At 35.6% G+C, this 17,002-nt stretch overlaps 1 protein-coding gene across 2 annotated transcripts in view; it reads right to left on the reverse strand.

Annotated features, from left to right (window-relative positions):
- LOC121419182 (bifunctional glutamate/proline--tRNA ligase-like) overlaps positions 1-17,002 on the reverse strand; it is a 31,765-nt gene that overhangs the window by 3,811 nt on the left and 10,952 nt on the right. For both annotated transcript variants that reach the window (XM_041613533.1, XM_041613532.1), the window contains 23 exons: positions 16,828-16,954; positions 16,078-16,270; positions 15,321-15,492; positions 14,626-14,859; positions 14,091-14,175; positions 13,425-13,595; positions 12,848-12,984; positions 12,092-12,146; positions 11,406-11,558; positions 10,720-10,832; positions 10,289-10,391; positions 9,575-9,727; positions 8,934-9,131; positions 7,957-8,217; positions 7,268-7,549; positions 6,687-6,896; positions 6,324-6,396; positions 4,046-4,125; positions 2,937-3,194; positions 2,214-2,285; positions 1,502-1,627; positions 944-1,117; positions 283-443 (listed from right to left, as the gene is read on the reverse strand). In XM_041613533.1, coding sequence (XP_041469467.1) covers positions 283-443; positions 944-1,117; positions 1,502-1,627; positions 2,214-2,285; positions 2,937-3,194; positions 4,046-4,125; positions 6,324-6,396; positions 6,687-6,896; positions 7,268-7,549; positions 7,957-8,217; positions 8,934-9,131; positions 9,575-9,727; positions 10,289-10,391; positions 10,720-10,832; positions 11,406-11,558; positions 12,092-12,146; positions 12,848-12,984; positions 13,425-13,595; positions 14,091-14,175; positions 14,626-14,859; positions 15,321-15,492; positions 16,078-16,270; positions 16,828-16,954 — 3,591 coding nt within the window. The remainder of the gene's footprint in view (positions 1-282; positions 444-943; positions 1,118-1,501; positions 1,628-2,213; positions 2,286-2,936; positions 3,195-4,045; positions 4,126-6,323; positions 6,397-6,686; positions 6,897-7,267; positions 7,550-7,956; positions 8,218-8,933; positions 9,132-9,574; positions 9,728-10,288; positions 10,392-10,719; positions 10,833-11,405; positions 11,559-12,091; positions 12,147-12,847; positions 12,985-13,424; positions 13,596-14,090; positions 14,176-14,625; positions 14,860-15,320; positions 15,493-16,077; positions 16,271-16,827; positions 16,955-17,002) is intronic.

Genomic DNA, 17,002 nt, shown 5'->3' on the forward strand with positions numbered 1-17,002 from the left:
TAATGTAGTATCAGTATCTTCAACTTATAATCATTTTTATAAAATATTATACAGACTGGTACCAATAATGTCTAAAGCATTTCATTTGTTCAGGGTATGATACAAAATGAATGAAGAAATAATACTGAGCTCAAGGGCACAGAGAGTACCAGGAATCAGTGGACCCTCAGAATTTTATGTGTCTACTTGGCACTAGACTATGGCCAGGGTATATCTTCAGGTCAACATTTCCTTCTCCACATCAAATAAAATCAAGTTCATACATGACTATCTATGACTTACTTTGCATACATGTCAGTCTGGATCTGATCAAGGAGCTGAGTAACCTTGGCAACCGATTCAGCCTCAGGGAATGTGGCCTTGGCTCCGGTGTCTCGTCTGCAAGCGATGAACTCCTGCTTGCTCATGTCACGTGGCCCCACCTCAATACGAACTGGCACCCCCTGTGTTCAAACAGGGCAACAAAATATCAAAATTAACATGTGTATGCAAAGGACAATAAATCACTGTTACAATGAAATCTTTGAATCCTCATACATTAAATATTGAAACAATCAAAAGGTTAGAGCATCTGGAGTATTGTGAAACGTTACAGCCAGAAAGAAAGGTTGATTTTATGGATATATCTAGAGTGGAAAATGACAGGGGTGAACTCATCAGCAAAAAAAAACTTTGAGCCAAATATTATAAGGGATGCAACCTACACCAAATTTTACCCCCCCCAAAAAAAAAAATCTCCTCCCTTTCCTACATGGAAACTTTCCCAGATAGGACCCTCTCCCCAATTAATCTTCAATCAGTATGCTGGTAATCCTAGTTTCTGTAAGAAAAACAAGACAATACCACCTTTGACACTACTCCCATCTCTGGGAACCTCCTAGGTCTTTTGAGATTTGGATGTAAAAGAAAATAATGTGATTACAAAGAAATCTTGTTGACCAACCTTGAGTTCCCAATGGTTGAACTTCCATCCAGGAGAGTAGTTATCTCTAAGATCACTCTGAGCTCTTAGTCCACCAGCTTTCAGGATCTTCACATAGTCATGGCACTTGTCTAGGAGTTTATTCCTCTGCTCATCTGTGGTCTTGGCTGTGATACCACATGGTATGACAATAGCCTAGTAATGTGAATTAGAAGAGTAAACATTTGATAACTACTATATAATTACTGCATTTGGCAGTGTAAAGGCTGCAGTATTGTTGGAATATCAAGTCAGAAATCACTTCTTGAATGAAGAATCAGCAGTCAAAGACAGCACATACAGTCTACAATGGCTTGACTTCTAATGGTAGATATAGACTAGAATAACCCAAATCCTCCTCATTGTAGCAAAAACTTTGTTAGCATGCAAATTTTAATCTGTGGAATAAAATTTATAACTTAACTTTTCAAACACACCAATATCAGTAACATTATAAAAGGTGAATTACTTAATTGCTCTTGGCCAATCCGATTGAAGGAATTCAGTAGCTTTTAACAGAAGCTTGCTTGAGTAACTTACCTGAACAGCAGCGACTCTTGGTGGTAGTACCAACCCCTTATCATCTCCATGCACCATACACATCACACCAATAGTTCTTGTGGTCAGACCCCAAGAGTTCTGGTAAACATACTTGTGGGTGTTGGGCTGTATAAACAAAATAAATTATTACAATGTAACTGAATCATGTATTATAATTTCTTGATCATATAAACATCATTCACACTTACAGTTTCTTGTGGTCAAACCCAATTTAATTTTGGTGCATTAAACTTGGATATGTATAAGCTCCAATTTCCCCCTTTTTTTACAACAATAAAGATGGTTATTGTGTTAGTGTAGAATCAACCTATTTCTTAATAAAGCTATGTTCAATGTTGTTATTTATAATGTATACTATATTATTCTATTAAGTCATGTCTGTAAAGCACACCGAGAGTCCTTATAGGTCTGAAATACGCTACATGAAATGTTATTATTATTACTATTATCAAAATATTTGGCCATAAGCTGGAAATCCATAGCAAGTAAAGAAAAAGTCATACATATTCGCTTTAAAAGAAGATGGAGAAAATGGCTTTGAACATAATATAGCAAACAAATCCTGCTAAAGGAATATTGCTTCTATTCATATGAAGTCAGTAGTATTCTGATGTCTTCATGACACTGTTTTAGAATTCTGCCATTGACCCCGTATGGAGTGGTAAAAATAGGTCATTAACTAATTACTTACCACATTTGGATCCTCAAACTTGATTTCAAACATCTTAGCAAAGTTCTGGCCAAGATGGTGAGATGTTGCACCCTGAAAATAAAATAAATTGAACATCAAAACATCACAAATGGTGTCAAAGAAACTTTTGTATCTTATCTTTTCTTTGACCAGTGTGTTGGCTCAGTTGGTAGAGTGTCTACATCAGACCAAAAGACATTAAAAGATGAGAGTTGCTGCTACTCTGTTTGGCATTCAACGATTAAGGGGATATAGCCTCGTCGATCTGTCGCTGAACTCAGAGTATTTCATTTAAATGCTATTTCAAACAATAAAACATGGATCAATTTTAAATTTTTCAACTTCAAATACATACAGCATAAAGCAGAAGTATTGCTTTTTCTATTAAGCTATTTTTCTAATTTTCACTTTATGAAGACCAAGTTGCTATTTACAGAGACAATTGTGATGACTTATTGCTGATTTTGGAATAGCAGATCACAATGTCACTTTCACATGCATAACTGTTTTGCAGATCTCTAAAAAGATTGCTTATGTGGACAAGATATTTTCTGGTATAATAAACTCTAGGACGTTTGACCTTTCTGACAAATTTGAGTACCAAAAATGCTAACAAGGTAAACATCTAGAGTTAATGTTACCCATTATTTAACCACAGATGTAAAACATGATTTAAGTTCAGCCAGAACCAAGAGTAAAACTAAATATATATAGCTACCATACCTGAATAGCTCTACCGCTAGCCTTGACAAAGGCCTCCACTGTGGTAGTGAAATCACCTCCAGCAAACTTCTCTTTAAGAGTCTTCTGTCCTCTCACCACTGGGATAGCTAGAAGGTATTCATACACCTGAGCATAGAGTTCAAGGATGGTGTAGACTTCATCTACGGCTTCTTCCTTGTTGGCCCATGCTGTATGACCTTCCTGCCACAGGAACTCACGGGTTCGCAGGAAAGGCTGGGGATGCTTGAACTCCCATCTCTGTAAATAGAGGTATTCATCATTATAACCTTGGAAGTGTTTCAAGGAGGGCGTTGGCAATGGACAAATTTGCTCTCAGCAACCAAGATGCAAGGTTTTCAGTATCTTTTGACACTTATCAATGATGGTTTCTTGAAATGCTTCCCTTTACTCCTTTGATGATGAATGTCAAGTATCAAGGCTGTTAATATCTGCAGTCCCTTTCAAAGGAGGAAGGGGGTGATTTGCTTACTACTATAATCAATGTTAAGTGAGCTGAAAATTGTTTTGTTGACATTCAATTTGTCCATATATTCTTAAAATTAATTTTAGCAATAAGTGAACTCCCCTATTATACACAAACTCATTAAACCAACCCTAACATAGTAAATGGGCAAGTTAAACTGGTAGGGTTTAATTTGACTTGACTACATGTATGAAGCACTGAAGCTTTAAAGTGGCAGGAAAATTCAACAACAATGGATACTCCCTCTTTCATATTTCTCAATATTTCATGCAATATAAATTTGGAGGTATCCTATATACTGATAACTTACTAATGTTGATATCAGTAATATAATTTTGAAACATAATAATCACTTGGAATTCCCATATGCAAACATTATTTTTTATTCTTAAATAAATAAGAATCAATATTAATTTCTATGAACAAGGTCCAAGGCTTTTAACCCATAGGTTTGGTCCTTGTACAAAGTAGAAAGAAATCAGACAATTCAGTATTCAATGGGTAACATCCAATTAACCATCAAATATGCACCAAACAGCTCTAAGATTCAAGTAAATCTGAAAGGAACTATTGAAGCAGCATCTCACCAAACTTGTATTTTTGAGTAACATGCTAAGTAACTCACCACAACGTTACACCATTGGTTGAGTTTGATTGGTAGATCTCTGTGAGACTGAACCCACTTGGCATATGACTGGTACATTACTGAAAAAATAATTACAAACATAGGTTTGATCAAACATATTACATTTGGTATCAGGTTTGATCAAACATATTACATTTTGTACTATCTTATTCTATGTAAAGGTTGTTAACTCCATTTTTACAGTGAGTGTTCAAGAAATTGCAAACCAGCTGAAGATTAAGCATATTCAATGGAAGCATCACAAAATGAATGTGAAAGTTGTTATATGAGCACTCAGCCCAACCGTTGCAGGTACAATGATTTTTTCTGTTAGGACCTTTGCATTCCTGAGTTTGCTTGCAGTGGCAAAACCATCAAATTCATACGCAAGATGAACATTTTTCCACCTAATGAATTCCAGAACACCCAAAGGAAAAGGGTACAAATGGCCTATGACCCTCTCAAATCTTTGAGTGAGAAATGAATGGCTACAAAACACTTAGAATTACATTCAAGCCCTCAAGGATGCAAATGGACAAGCTCTGGTACTCGAAAGAAGACTGCTTGGATGGAATTCCACGTAACGATAGACTTGGTGCTTGAAATACATCATAGCCTACTAGTCAAGATGGAATCACTGTTCCAGTATGTCTGTATATACAAGATATCGCAGGATCACCTAGAGATGCTGTTCAGTTGTATCCGTCACAGAGGACGGAATAACATTCTCGATTGTCTGTTCAAGTGGGCTCTTCATTTTATTTTCCTTGAGACCAGCATCCTCCCATCAATAAAATAATGTCAGCACTGAAGATCCTTTTAAACAGGCTCTTCCCCATTGTAACATCTCCTTCAGTGAGATATTCTAATAAGAAGAGTTTGCAAAACTGCTTAAAAAACCATATGTGTATCATGACCATGTCTTGCATTACATGGCAGGTTACTGCTGCTTGGCACTTCATAAATACTTCATTAGATGACATGATGCCAGCCAGATAAGAATGCACACAAACCTAACTGAGGAATGTCCTTCACAGTGTGTCATCTTGCCATTTTCCCGTTATTTTGGAAGTTCAGCCCATCTCCTTTAAGAAATACACATGGTTATCATATACTATAATATTGAAATATTTGGTCTTGTGATTTTCATGTTGCAAACAGCATTAAAGTGAAGTATACAGTGTAAAACAGTAAAAAATCTGATTTTCTCCTGTAGAGTCCTGTGTTATAAATCTGCTCTTTTTCTCTCTTTAACTCTATCTAGGCCAGAGGGGGGGGGGGGGGGGGGGCCCTCGGAGGCCCCCCTGAACGAGTCGCGCGATATTTTCGCTGCCAATGACGGTGCCCTTCTTGACGAGGCACTCTTGTCCTTGGTAGGCGAGTTATGGATGCAACTAGCCTCTGCAGCTACTACTGCATCCAACTCGCGTAGAGCTCGCGTCCTTAGTAGACTGGGCATTGCGTCCAAGGACTTGCTCGAGTTCCTCCCTGGCGTCCCCCAATCGAACAAACACTTGTTCAGGGGCGAGGTTGCATCTCTTCTACAAGAAGAGATCGATGGACGCAACTTTTGAGACCAAGTTTGCATCACCCGGGTACGTGGTTTCGAAGTTACGCAATGTTATGTAAATGCATGTCAGACCAAAAATTGCTCAAAAACATGATTTTGTGTACAAAGTCAACGTAAATTGTGTTTTCAACCAAAAATCATAAATGTATGATTATTTTTAGTTTTGCTGGCCTAAATGTATGTTTTTTATGCTGTTTATGGTCTTAGAAGAGCTCCCAACTAATTTCATTGAAAAAACAATGAAAAACGAAAGGTCCCAAAAACAAGGAAATACATAAGATATTGCAAAAAACAATATAATACATAAGAAATTGATCTGATATCACAATTTTTTTTCATGTACACCTGCTAATAACATCACAAAGAGTTTCTATGCCAAAAATGAGAACATTTGGAGCTTTGTTTATGGAGTTAGAGGGAAAAAGTATGATTTTGCATACTAATTAGGCATAAATTAGCATAATTACTTAATAACAATTCGCATGAAAAAAATTACTATACAATTTTGTAGATTATATCCCAGACAACCTGCGCGCCAATTTTTTGGCGTGATCGCGCGGTCAACGGCCGAGATCTCAAGGGGGGGCTGCATGTTTAATTCGTCACAGCCACATTGCATGTGAGTCAATGCGAGCAGTTGCTCTAGTGTCAATATCATACATCTTTGTGGCATTCTTCAAAGTTGGAATTATTAATCGATAATCTTACCGGTTTCACTGGTTGGTCGGATGGCAATAGGCTCAGCAAGCTCAGACTGGCCACTTCTTGTTACCCAGGCAACCTGCAATTAACATCATACACGTATTGATAATTGCAACAATGACCCGATATCATGACCAAAATAACATACTGGTGGTGAATACACAATGCTCTACAGTAACTGATTTTTGTAAGGTTGGTTTGTGTCACCCAAACCATTATTTTTTTTCATTCGATTTTTATTCACTAAGTAGAGACATTGTAAACGTCTTTAGATACATAATGGAACAATAAATATTTAAGACTCAGGATTTTTAAAAGCTCTTTACATTAAATAAAAAAAATAATGGAACTTGACTGATGTGAACTCACCTCTGGTGAAAAGTCAGCAATATGTTCCTTCTCACGTTCCAATGCACCCTGGGATACAAAGATGGGGAAGTAGGTATTCTCTACACCAAGCTTCTTAATCTCAGCATCAAAGAAGGCAACAATCTTCTCCCAGATGGAATAAGACCATGGACGAAGCACATAGCAACCACTCACATCGTAGTATTCTATCATCTCAGCCTTGGTGATCACCTTATAAACAAAATAAAAGATAAATGCAAAAGTGTGTTTTATTGAACTTCGCATCACTCGAAATGTCACATGTACTAAGACTCTCATGGGTAATTCCAAAAGGAGGCTAGTCTGACGACCAATATGTGGGACCTTCCTGTAACGACTAGTCTCTATTCTCTAATTAATATGAAAAGTTGTAATGCTCCCTCAAATAATCATGGCCTGAGCAGTTCTTGAAGTGATAAAAAAGGGATCTGATATATTAAAAAAAGCTGATTATCATATGGAAGTGCCCACGTTGTAAATGGCTAAGGTTTATTTCAATTTCTGTTAACCGGGGCTTTCATGATAAAATTGGGGTACAAGAAAATATCCACTTGAAAATGTACCTGTGAATACCATTCACTGAGATCTTCCCCTTTCTTTGCTTCTAGTCCTAGTCTAGTCTGCTTCTTGGTATCTCCTTCAGCTGCTCCAGCACTCTCCTTACTCTCTGCTCCAGCTCCTTTCTGCTTGGCTCCACCTCCTGCTGCTTTATTCTGCTTCTCTTTCTTCTCCTTGCTCTTCCCTTTATCACTAGAGGAGCCTGGTGGCTTGTAGTCTATACCAGTCACACCTTTGTAGTCAGCTTTCAATGCGAGTAGAACTTTCACTGCAGCATCTATGTCTCCCTGAATGTTTCATAAGAATATAATATGACTACATGAAAATCTGTTTCAATTAGATTAGATAGTTACATACATAATTATATAGAGTACATAGGATCAAATAATGTATATATTTTTTAAATAATGGTTCTGTATACAAGACTAATTTTCATCATAATGAAAATAGAAGACCTGTTAGGCCACATTTTTCAATTTATAAGCCATAATTCATACTCAGATGAATATTATGATCACCTGTTACACATTTACTTAGCACATGATTCTACTAAGTTGCATCCCAGATAACAAAACAAATTGTCTCAAGAAAGTTGTAATAACACTGTATATCTGCATGATGTACAGGGCATTCAATGTCCCTAATCTTCTTAGTATTAACCGATATCTTGATAATTGATCTTGGATTGGCTTACCTTGTCAGCTTTATCCGACTTTAGTTTACGGACTTGATCTCCCTGGGCTGTGATCTTTGCAACAATGGCCTCTACCTCCGGTCCTCCTGGTGCAGCTGGAGCGGCCTCCTTCTTGACAGCAGGAGCATTCTCCTTCTTTACAGCAGGAGCACTCTCCTTGTTACTGGCAGGAGCTGCTCCTGGTTTGTAGTCTTTGCCAGTCAGTTTCTTGTAGTCCGCCTTGAGAGCCAGAAGAACCTTGACCGCTGCATCAATTTCCTCCTACAAGGAAGAGTGTGATAATGTTCACCATGGAAGATCACTCACTGGGAGATCTAAAGTTCAGTATTGACCTTTTGGTGTTGGTGTAAGGTCAATTTTGACATGAGTATAACACCAAACATAAACTACAGATGGTCCTCAAAAGTTTCTCACTAGGTGTTAAGCTGTCAATATTGTGATCTGGATTATTTGTGTAAATTCAGAATAGGTGTTGGAGGTGGGAAATTGTAATCCAAATTGTGCTTCCAACACCAACACCAGACTTGAAATCATCAATTACCACACACACAACAGCCTTTACAGCTTATGGGTAAGAAAAGACAAATAAAAAAGGCAGGGAATGAATGGAAAGATATCCTTCCACTCTTAAATTCATTCCTCAAACATGAATGAAACAGTTTCTAAAATATCCTTCCAAAAGCTTTGAAGGCAATAAAACTAATTTCATGTGAGATTCCAAAGTCAATATCAAACAAGGTCAATAAAGAAGCTTCTTATTTCCCTACTTTACAACATGGAAGTGTTCGCTCAATTTAAAAAAAAAAATCTTATACGACATTAATTCTTCATGCTCTTTAAAGAAAATAGTTTGAAATTTTGCAGTCTGTGGACACAGTACTCTCATACTTGAATTTCATCATAGTTTAACTGGAATCTATCAACAGGAGCAGGATAGGTGAGACACAAGATGAAGAAAGATCACAGAAGGTATCTACCTTTGGAGATTTATTGGCCTTGATAGTCCTGACTTTGTCTCCTTGTTCAGTGATCGTTGCCACTAAGTTATCTACATCACCAGTCTCTGTAGCTTTGGCTTTAGGTGCTGCTGCTCCTGGCTTGTAGTCCTGTCCAGTCTGGTTCTTGTAATCGGCCTTCAACGCAAGAAGGATCTTAACTGCAGCATCTATTTCAGCCTAAACAATAGTATAACATTGGAAATGTAATATACATGTATTGTGCGCATTCAGGTCTAATTCATACAGACCAAATAGACTCTACATCATTCTCAGTGAACTGACATCAAATGGGTCTTAAACCTGAGTTTATAACATTTTCAGATGTTCTATGTTTTATACCTAGCTAACTGGCATTAATTACTGCATGGAAACTGAGCATTAAATACCTCCTTTTCATTTGAATGATGTAAACAAAATTAATAAATATTAGCAAAACATATAATAACATTTTAAGTATTGTTTATTACGATCTATAACTATTTCTTTGACTGAATGATATATGAGGCAATGAATAAAAGTAGTTGTTTGAAATTGAAGTAAGATACCAGATGCCACTTTATGGTTTAATATAGATATGAATATGAGTTCAATATAGCAGATTTCTAGCTTTTTGTTTTTACCTTTTGAGCTTTGTTATTCTTCAGGGTTCTGACAGCATCACCTTGAGCAGTGATCTTAGCCACTAAGTCACCTACATCTCCAGTAGATTGCACAGGGGTAGCTGGGGCACTCTTAACTGATTCCTTCTTGGTCTCTTTGGGCTGCTTCTTACTCTAACAGAGAGGAGTGAGAGAAAAAAAAGAGAGAATCGTTTCATAAGTTTGACTTAATACACCAAATTTGTGTGATTTTTGGAAAGAACACTACCCAAAGATAGCAAAATGATATAGGCAGAGGAGCAACAGTAGTAATGAATAATATCATTTGATACTTGCTTCTCTCACAACTATTTAAACAAAATGAAGGATGTCTATTCAATTTTTTTTACACAAATTATTAATGAATAATAAAAGTCTCAATTTTCAGAAAGGCATGTGTTAATGCAGATCTAATCACCACCAATATCTACATTCTGAATGTAAGTCTCAAGATAATGACATCAAATGAATCAGTCTTTCATGTGGTGAAATATCTAATATGAAGTCTACTACTATCTAATTTCCAATATAGTATATTGGATGATTTAAAAAAAAGAGAGACTCTGTCAATGAGATAAGGGTTGCATAATGCACAGTATGAAGAATAGAAACAGAGAGTAATATAAAACATAGACAGACTGAAAAAAAGGCAGTTCTCATCAAAGACAGTGATGTCTCTAAACTTTGCATTCTTACCTTATCAGCTGGAGCACTTGGTGTAGCTGATGCAGGTTGGTTCTTAGTGTGACCATCAGGGATGTTGATCAGGATACACGGTGTAGCACGACTTGTGTGCCTACTGAAAGGTTCAATCATAAAACACGTCTTCAAATGTACAGAAGACAACTTTCAAAGGTTTTATAAATAACCCTTTGACAAGATGCATTTTTTACTGGCATACACAAGGTACAATTTAACAATACAAACAAAAAACTTATTACGATGGCTGTTTATGGTAGAAGATATCAAGTCCAAATCTTACATGTAAAGATCTGAAAAGAATTCAAATAACTTTTTTGACAAAAATTTAAGTTATGAATGAGAGGAAATTACGATGACAAAAAAGGAAATTTGTATATTTTTCACATCATGGTAAAGAAGAATGCTCGTCTTGGTTAGATCTTTACCTTGTTGGTTCATAAGCCTGATCACAAATGAAGAAACCTTTCCTCTGGATCTGGATGATATCACCTTTCTTTACAGATGTTAACTCAGGGTCACCAAGGATACTTGTATCCTCCTAAATGATAAAAAAAATCCATGGAATCACAATTATGATAAAGGAAGCAATCAATTCTTGACTTGACCAATGTGTAAAAATGAAATTGACAGATATTATAACAATTATAATCATCGTTGTTATGAAAGATGAAAATCTATAATTCATTGTTTGAAATAGACATGAAATGACAAAATCTGAAAATTTGCTTTGCCCAATTGATCATGGGCCTGGCAGCACCAGATTGACGAGGCTCTATCCCTTTAACCATTGAACGCCAAACAGGGTAGCAGCACCCCCATCTTTAAACATCTTTTGGTCTGACGTGGCCAGGGTTCAAACACCTGGTTGTGAGACATTTGCTCTATCAACTGAGGCAACACACTAGTTATATTATGAATATCATTGTATTATGTTATTATGATTTACGATTCCTGTGAAATTTAGTGTTCTTTAAGAATTATGTGATTTTTAAAAATGTTTCTGTCATGGAAAACTGGGGAACTATTGGATAGAGTAAAGATACATTAATCAAGGACTCACAATACATCTGCGAATGAACAGCTTCTTACAAACTTCGTAACTATTTCTTACCCTTGATTTCTTGTTGACATAGTCCTTGAAATCTTCATCTTTACCCAGAATTCCCTTGGTGATAATGTAATCGTAATGGATCATGACAGCTTCTATGAATGGAGCCTTCTCGGTTTCACCCAACCATGTGACCTTGATTGTATTCTTGAAGTTCTGTTTGGTAGAAACGCACAGTGCAGATAAATAAAAATAAATTCACTGTTTAATAAGAAAGTTAATAACATATGGTGCCATTGAAGTCGCTCATGACTGCTTTTTTAAGAGGGGTCTTTCTATGATCATCTAATATTTAATTTTTTTTGTTCAATGGTAAACAAATAATCATTCATAATATGAAATTCGGAACTTCTGGAAATGAACAACATTCTTCAAGCTATGATACAAAGGATCACAGTCTTATAAAATGGCCTGTCAAGCCAAAATGATTTTTTTTTTAATTAACATGGCACCATCAATCTTTTCAAGTCCTGTTACATAAAATTTATGAGTTCATGACAAACCACATGCAAACATTTCTAATAAATTGTAGCATATCTCTCTATGTTATATCCCTGATCATATAGCACAAACCTAAAAATATCATTTAATGGCTGGATAGCATATTCATTAAAATAATGAGTCATTAAGATTCTTTTTATAGATAATATTGTTACAAGGAATGTACATAGTTTTCAGTATAGACATACCTTATTATCTGCATCAAACTCTGCCTCAACTGACTGAACTTTACCGTCTGATGCCCTGAAAATTAAACATCACAATTTAGTATCAATGATGTGAATTTATTCAAGGGTATTCAAATTTACACTGCAAAATGTAGTAATCAATTTCCTTCTGAACAAAATACAGCATTGTAATTGGGAACACACTGAAAATCTGACAAATATAATTCCAAGGTCTTCTTTGAAAGTAGTCAGGAATTAAGTCTCACAGAACATATCTCACAAGAGGGATTCTTTACAAAGCTCAGTCAAAAGTCAAAATTTATACATTTGTCCTCACCAGATAATAACCTTTGAACTGCTTGCTACTGATTTCAGAAGAAGTTTTATGAAAATTGTCAGAAATGACAAATTTTCAATATTCAACAATTACCATATTAACAGTAAGAAATTTGTGCTTCTCAGCCAATATAACTTGGGATAGTTGTCAGATCTGACAATGTTTCAGTTGACATATGTCCGCGAAACACACCCAGACCTCATGTTATATTTATTCAATAAACCATTCACATGAAACATTGCAATAAGGTCAAATACGGGAGACCTGAAAATTGGTAAATTTTGCAGCCATCACAATGCTTCGTGGATTGCAATACTGAAGAAAAGGATGATAAACAGACAGGCGGTTTGACTGACGTATGGATCAATGACCTAGAAATACTCAGTGGAGGTGTTACAATAGAGATGCATTGGATAATTTTGTATCCATGTAATACTTACTTGACAATTTTCTTGATGTTGAGGTTACCCCAATTGATGAAGGTCACAGTCTGACCTTCTGAGAAGGTGGCGGCATCCTCCTGATCAATGAAGACCTTCTTACTAATCCACATCTTCTTCAGGCCAATATCAGCATTCTGAAAGTAATCAAATTAGTATCATCCATTAAATCAATTATTTAATTATTTCATTTGTGTTATGGATGCAAGCAAATAATCATTATTATCTTTCTGTATGTATGAGATGAAAATAAATTGAAAAATTCTCACAACAATTAAAATGAATGAAAGATAACATAGGCAGAGCTGCCAACCTGAAAAAGAACATTTCAGTATTTTTAAAGTTGAAAATAAGTATTTCAGTGAGGAAATCAGTATTTTAAAAAATACCATAGGGCAACACATAAAGCTGAAACTTTAGAAATCAGTATTTTACATTAAACTATCAGTATTTTTCTCACTTTTCAGTTCTAAATACTGAAAATCAGTACTACTTGGCAGCTCTGCATAGGGGAACCAACAGAAAGATGAGGTTAGTTAACAGAGGAGTCTTACTATGAGTTTCAAATAATTCCTACCTTTGGATGTTTTGCCACCTCTTTACATTCCTCCGGAGCATTGGAAACGATGACCGGTACAGCTCCATCTTGAACTACACCTGTATACCTTGGGGCAATGGGGTCGATGACCTTACGATTGAAGCTCCATAACTTATCCCATTCCATCATCACAACAGATCTTGAAGAACCCTTTGTATTGAAATACAAAAATCACTCAAGTTACAGTCAATGATATCATAAGAATTTGTTAATCTGATTAACAAATCTTGAGAGCATTATCAACATTTTGAATGTGCAGTCTTAAAGTACTTGTCCCAAAAATGATAACAAATTTCTATGTTACTCTTTCCAACATTCACACACAAATATGTTGCCATGAATGAAGTGATTATAAGATGCTTACAATCTTAAATTCAATTTCCATAACATACTCTCTCTCCTCTCTCTGTCATTCATACATCCTTTTGCTCATATCCAATTCTAAAATCTTTCTATTAATTATTCCTCTTTCAACCTGAAAAAAAAACCCTTTACTCATCTCTTCCTCTCTCATAGGCAAGCTGTCAAAGAAACATGTACATGAACTTCCTAAAATATTTCTGTGTAGATTTCAACAACTCCATTCCCCATCACTCCCTACTTCACACCCCCGTCTCTCTAAAGAAAACTCAACTCTGTAAATACCTGAGCGTTGATGAACAGCTTCAGCCCTTCTACAGTCATACCTCTTCTTAAGATACCACGTACTGTTGGGAATCGAGGGTCATCCCTGAGTGAAAAAAACATTAAATCAGACAAATAGTAAAAAAAAAAATAATTAAACAATGCAATACTGTTTATATTCTTCTGTTGATCAGGAACCTTTCTGGCAGCTTTATAATTCTGTAGTTATATACTCAGGATGTTGTCTTTCCAAAAATAGAGATAAAATTGTTAGTTTTTTAAACAGATAACCAATGTATCCAGTAATAACCCATCAGATCATATCATTCTGGCACAAATAACTCAACATTCGGAAAAGAGAAGAGTGTCCTGTAGCATGTTTGAAGACATACTTATCCAAAGGAATTGGGAATTTCAGTTGAATTCCTCAACTCAAGAAAATTAGCCTTACAGCATTGGTATTTCATTGAATTATTTTGGATTAAAAAAAATCAATTTAGGTTCACTGACTATTATACTAAAATTTACCTGGCGTGCAAATAATGATTTCACTTACCATCCATCTACCAATCCATTGTCAACAAACCAAGTGAGCTTTCGCTTGGAGAGTAGGGTATGCTGTAGGTTGAGTCTACTATACTCCCATACATGAGGTTTACGCAAACCTAAGACATCGATGATGAAATCAAACTGTGGATCTCTGTCATGGTATTCGGTTGTACGCAACGCATGAGTTACTCCCTCGACGCTATCGACGATCGGACAAGCAAAGTCATAAGTTGGATACACCCTGAAAGAATGAACATATTTAATGAGAGAGTATCACAAATCAGATATGATTCAGAAAAACTCTGCTTCAGGTGTACCTCAATTTGAAATTCATGACATCTGTTGTGATTAACAAGGGAGTTTTCTACCACAAACTGTATAAAGTACTTTTTATGATTAATCTGCTTCAGTTACAAAGGCTTCTGTGCTCATCAAATAGATTTATTAAGGGTTAGGGTTATGAACAAGTTGTGGTTACAAATATTTTGAGTATAGGGATGAGCAAAAAGACAATATCTGAGGTGAGGATATATGATTGGCTTATTATATGTACATTTTATATGTGAGCAATTCCCTTCATACTATGTACAATAAGAAACTTCTGACCAGTAGTAAGCATAAGAATTATTCATGAGTGTTAACTTACTAAAGTCTGTGCCTCACATATTTCTTTTCAAATATTCTGATTGTTGGACGACTTACTTGTACTTGGTACCGGTGCGTACATGGACCTCATTCTTACAACGGTAGATAGTTGGATCCCTGAGACAGCCATTGTCTGACTTCATGTCAATCTTAAGTCGAAGACAGCATTTCTGACCTACATCACTTCCCTTCACCATCTCTTTCCACATCTCAAAATTCTTTTCCACAGCTGGAAATAAACATGAAGCATTCCCTTATATGATCATACTTTTTTTTTAATATAAATTATTGTGATATATGTATGTTTAATGTTTCATTGGCTGGAAAATATATTCATAAATCATATAAAGCATTATGGAAACTCTTTTTTTTCAAATAAGCTTGAATTTTCTATTTTATAGCTAATAATGAAATGAAAAATAGTGCATTGTATAGTCTTGATACTTACAAAACTTGTTATATAACTAATAATGAAACAAAAATAGCAGTATAATCTTGAGAATTATAGAAATTGTTATATAACTAATAATGAAATAAAAATAAGTGTACCATACAATCTTGATACTTATTATTCCATACTATCATGAACACAATGAATTTGGTCATACATTATCTTGTGGGTATACATAAGATCGGTGTTGTACTTAAGTTCTATCACATCATACTTCTTCATAGTAAATAAACTTGTATACAATTCTCAATATTCATCATTTAGTTAGAGGGAGAGCTAGAAATGCCTGTTGCCCAGAATCAGGTAAAACACAGACTCCTCAATGCATTCTTCCCATCATAGCAACATAGAGATGATACTTACAGTTATCATAGTTCTTTGAGTATGTCCTCTGCTCCCTCTCCTTCTTCATAAGCTCAGGGTCGGTGTCGTCACAATAGGCTTTGCCTTCTTTGATCAACTTCTCAGCGTAGGATTGGATAAGATCAAAGGAATCAGATGTATGGGTGAAGATGTCTGGCTTGATCCCAAGCATGGCTACATCTTGTAGGATAACCTGAAGGGAAAAAAAAGAAATGTAAGAATAATCAGGTCAGAACTGACGGTTATTACTTCTAAATTCTGAAAGTTAACCTGACAAATTAGATTATAAGAAGAAATAATGAGGGGCATATGGTTTGATAGAGTGATGATCCTTGACAATCATACTTTGGCCATCACCTTGGAATTGTACAGAGTATGCTGTTAACAATTTAGACTGGTTAGATCAAAGGAATCAGATGTACAAGCATGATGACAACTTCTTCAAGGTAACATAACAGAGATAAAATAACTTCTTATGAATTACTAGATCATAAATAAATGTTCATTGATTAAAACTGTTAAAATCAATATCTGTATTTTTTTAATGGTTTACTTCCAAACCTTCATCACTATATATTTCTTCTGTTTTTCCTGCTTTAATCAAATCTAGGTGAACTTCCCCTTATCTACGGGTATTTGAAAGAAACCTTTAAATGTGTTCCATTACAAGATGAAAATTAGTATTCTTCTACTTTATGAGATTGTCACAAGCTCAGCAGGAAAATAAAAAAAAAATGAAACAAAACTGACCTTTTCAAACTCAGCATTTTCCTTAGCAGGGTTGGTATCATCAAACCTCATGATTAACTTTCCTTCAAAGGCCAACTGATAATACTGATTCAAGAGGGCTGCCTTAGCATGCCCTATATGCAGATATCTATATAGGAGAAATATGGATAATAAATATGAAATTTTCAAGGAGATC

Source organism: Lytechinus variegatus, chromosome 7 (genome assembly GCF_018143015.1).
Source record: "Lytechinus variegatus isolate NC3 chromosome 7, Lvar_3.0, whole genome shotgun sequence".
Classification (NCBI taxonomy): Eukaryota; Metazoa; Echinodermata; class Echinoidea; order Temnopleuroida; family Toxopneustidae; genus Lytechinus; species Lytechinus variegatus.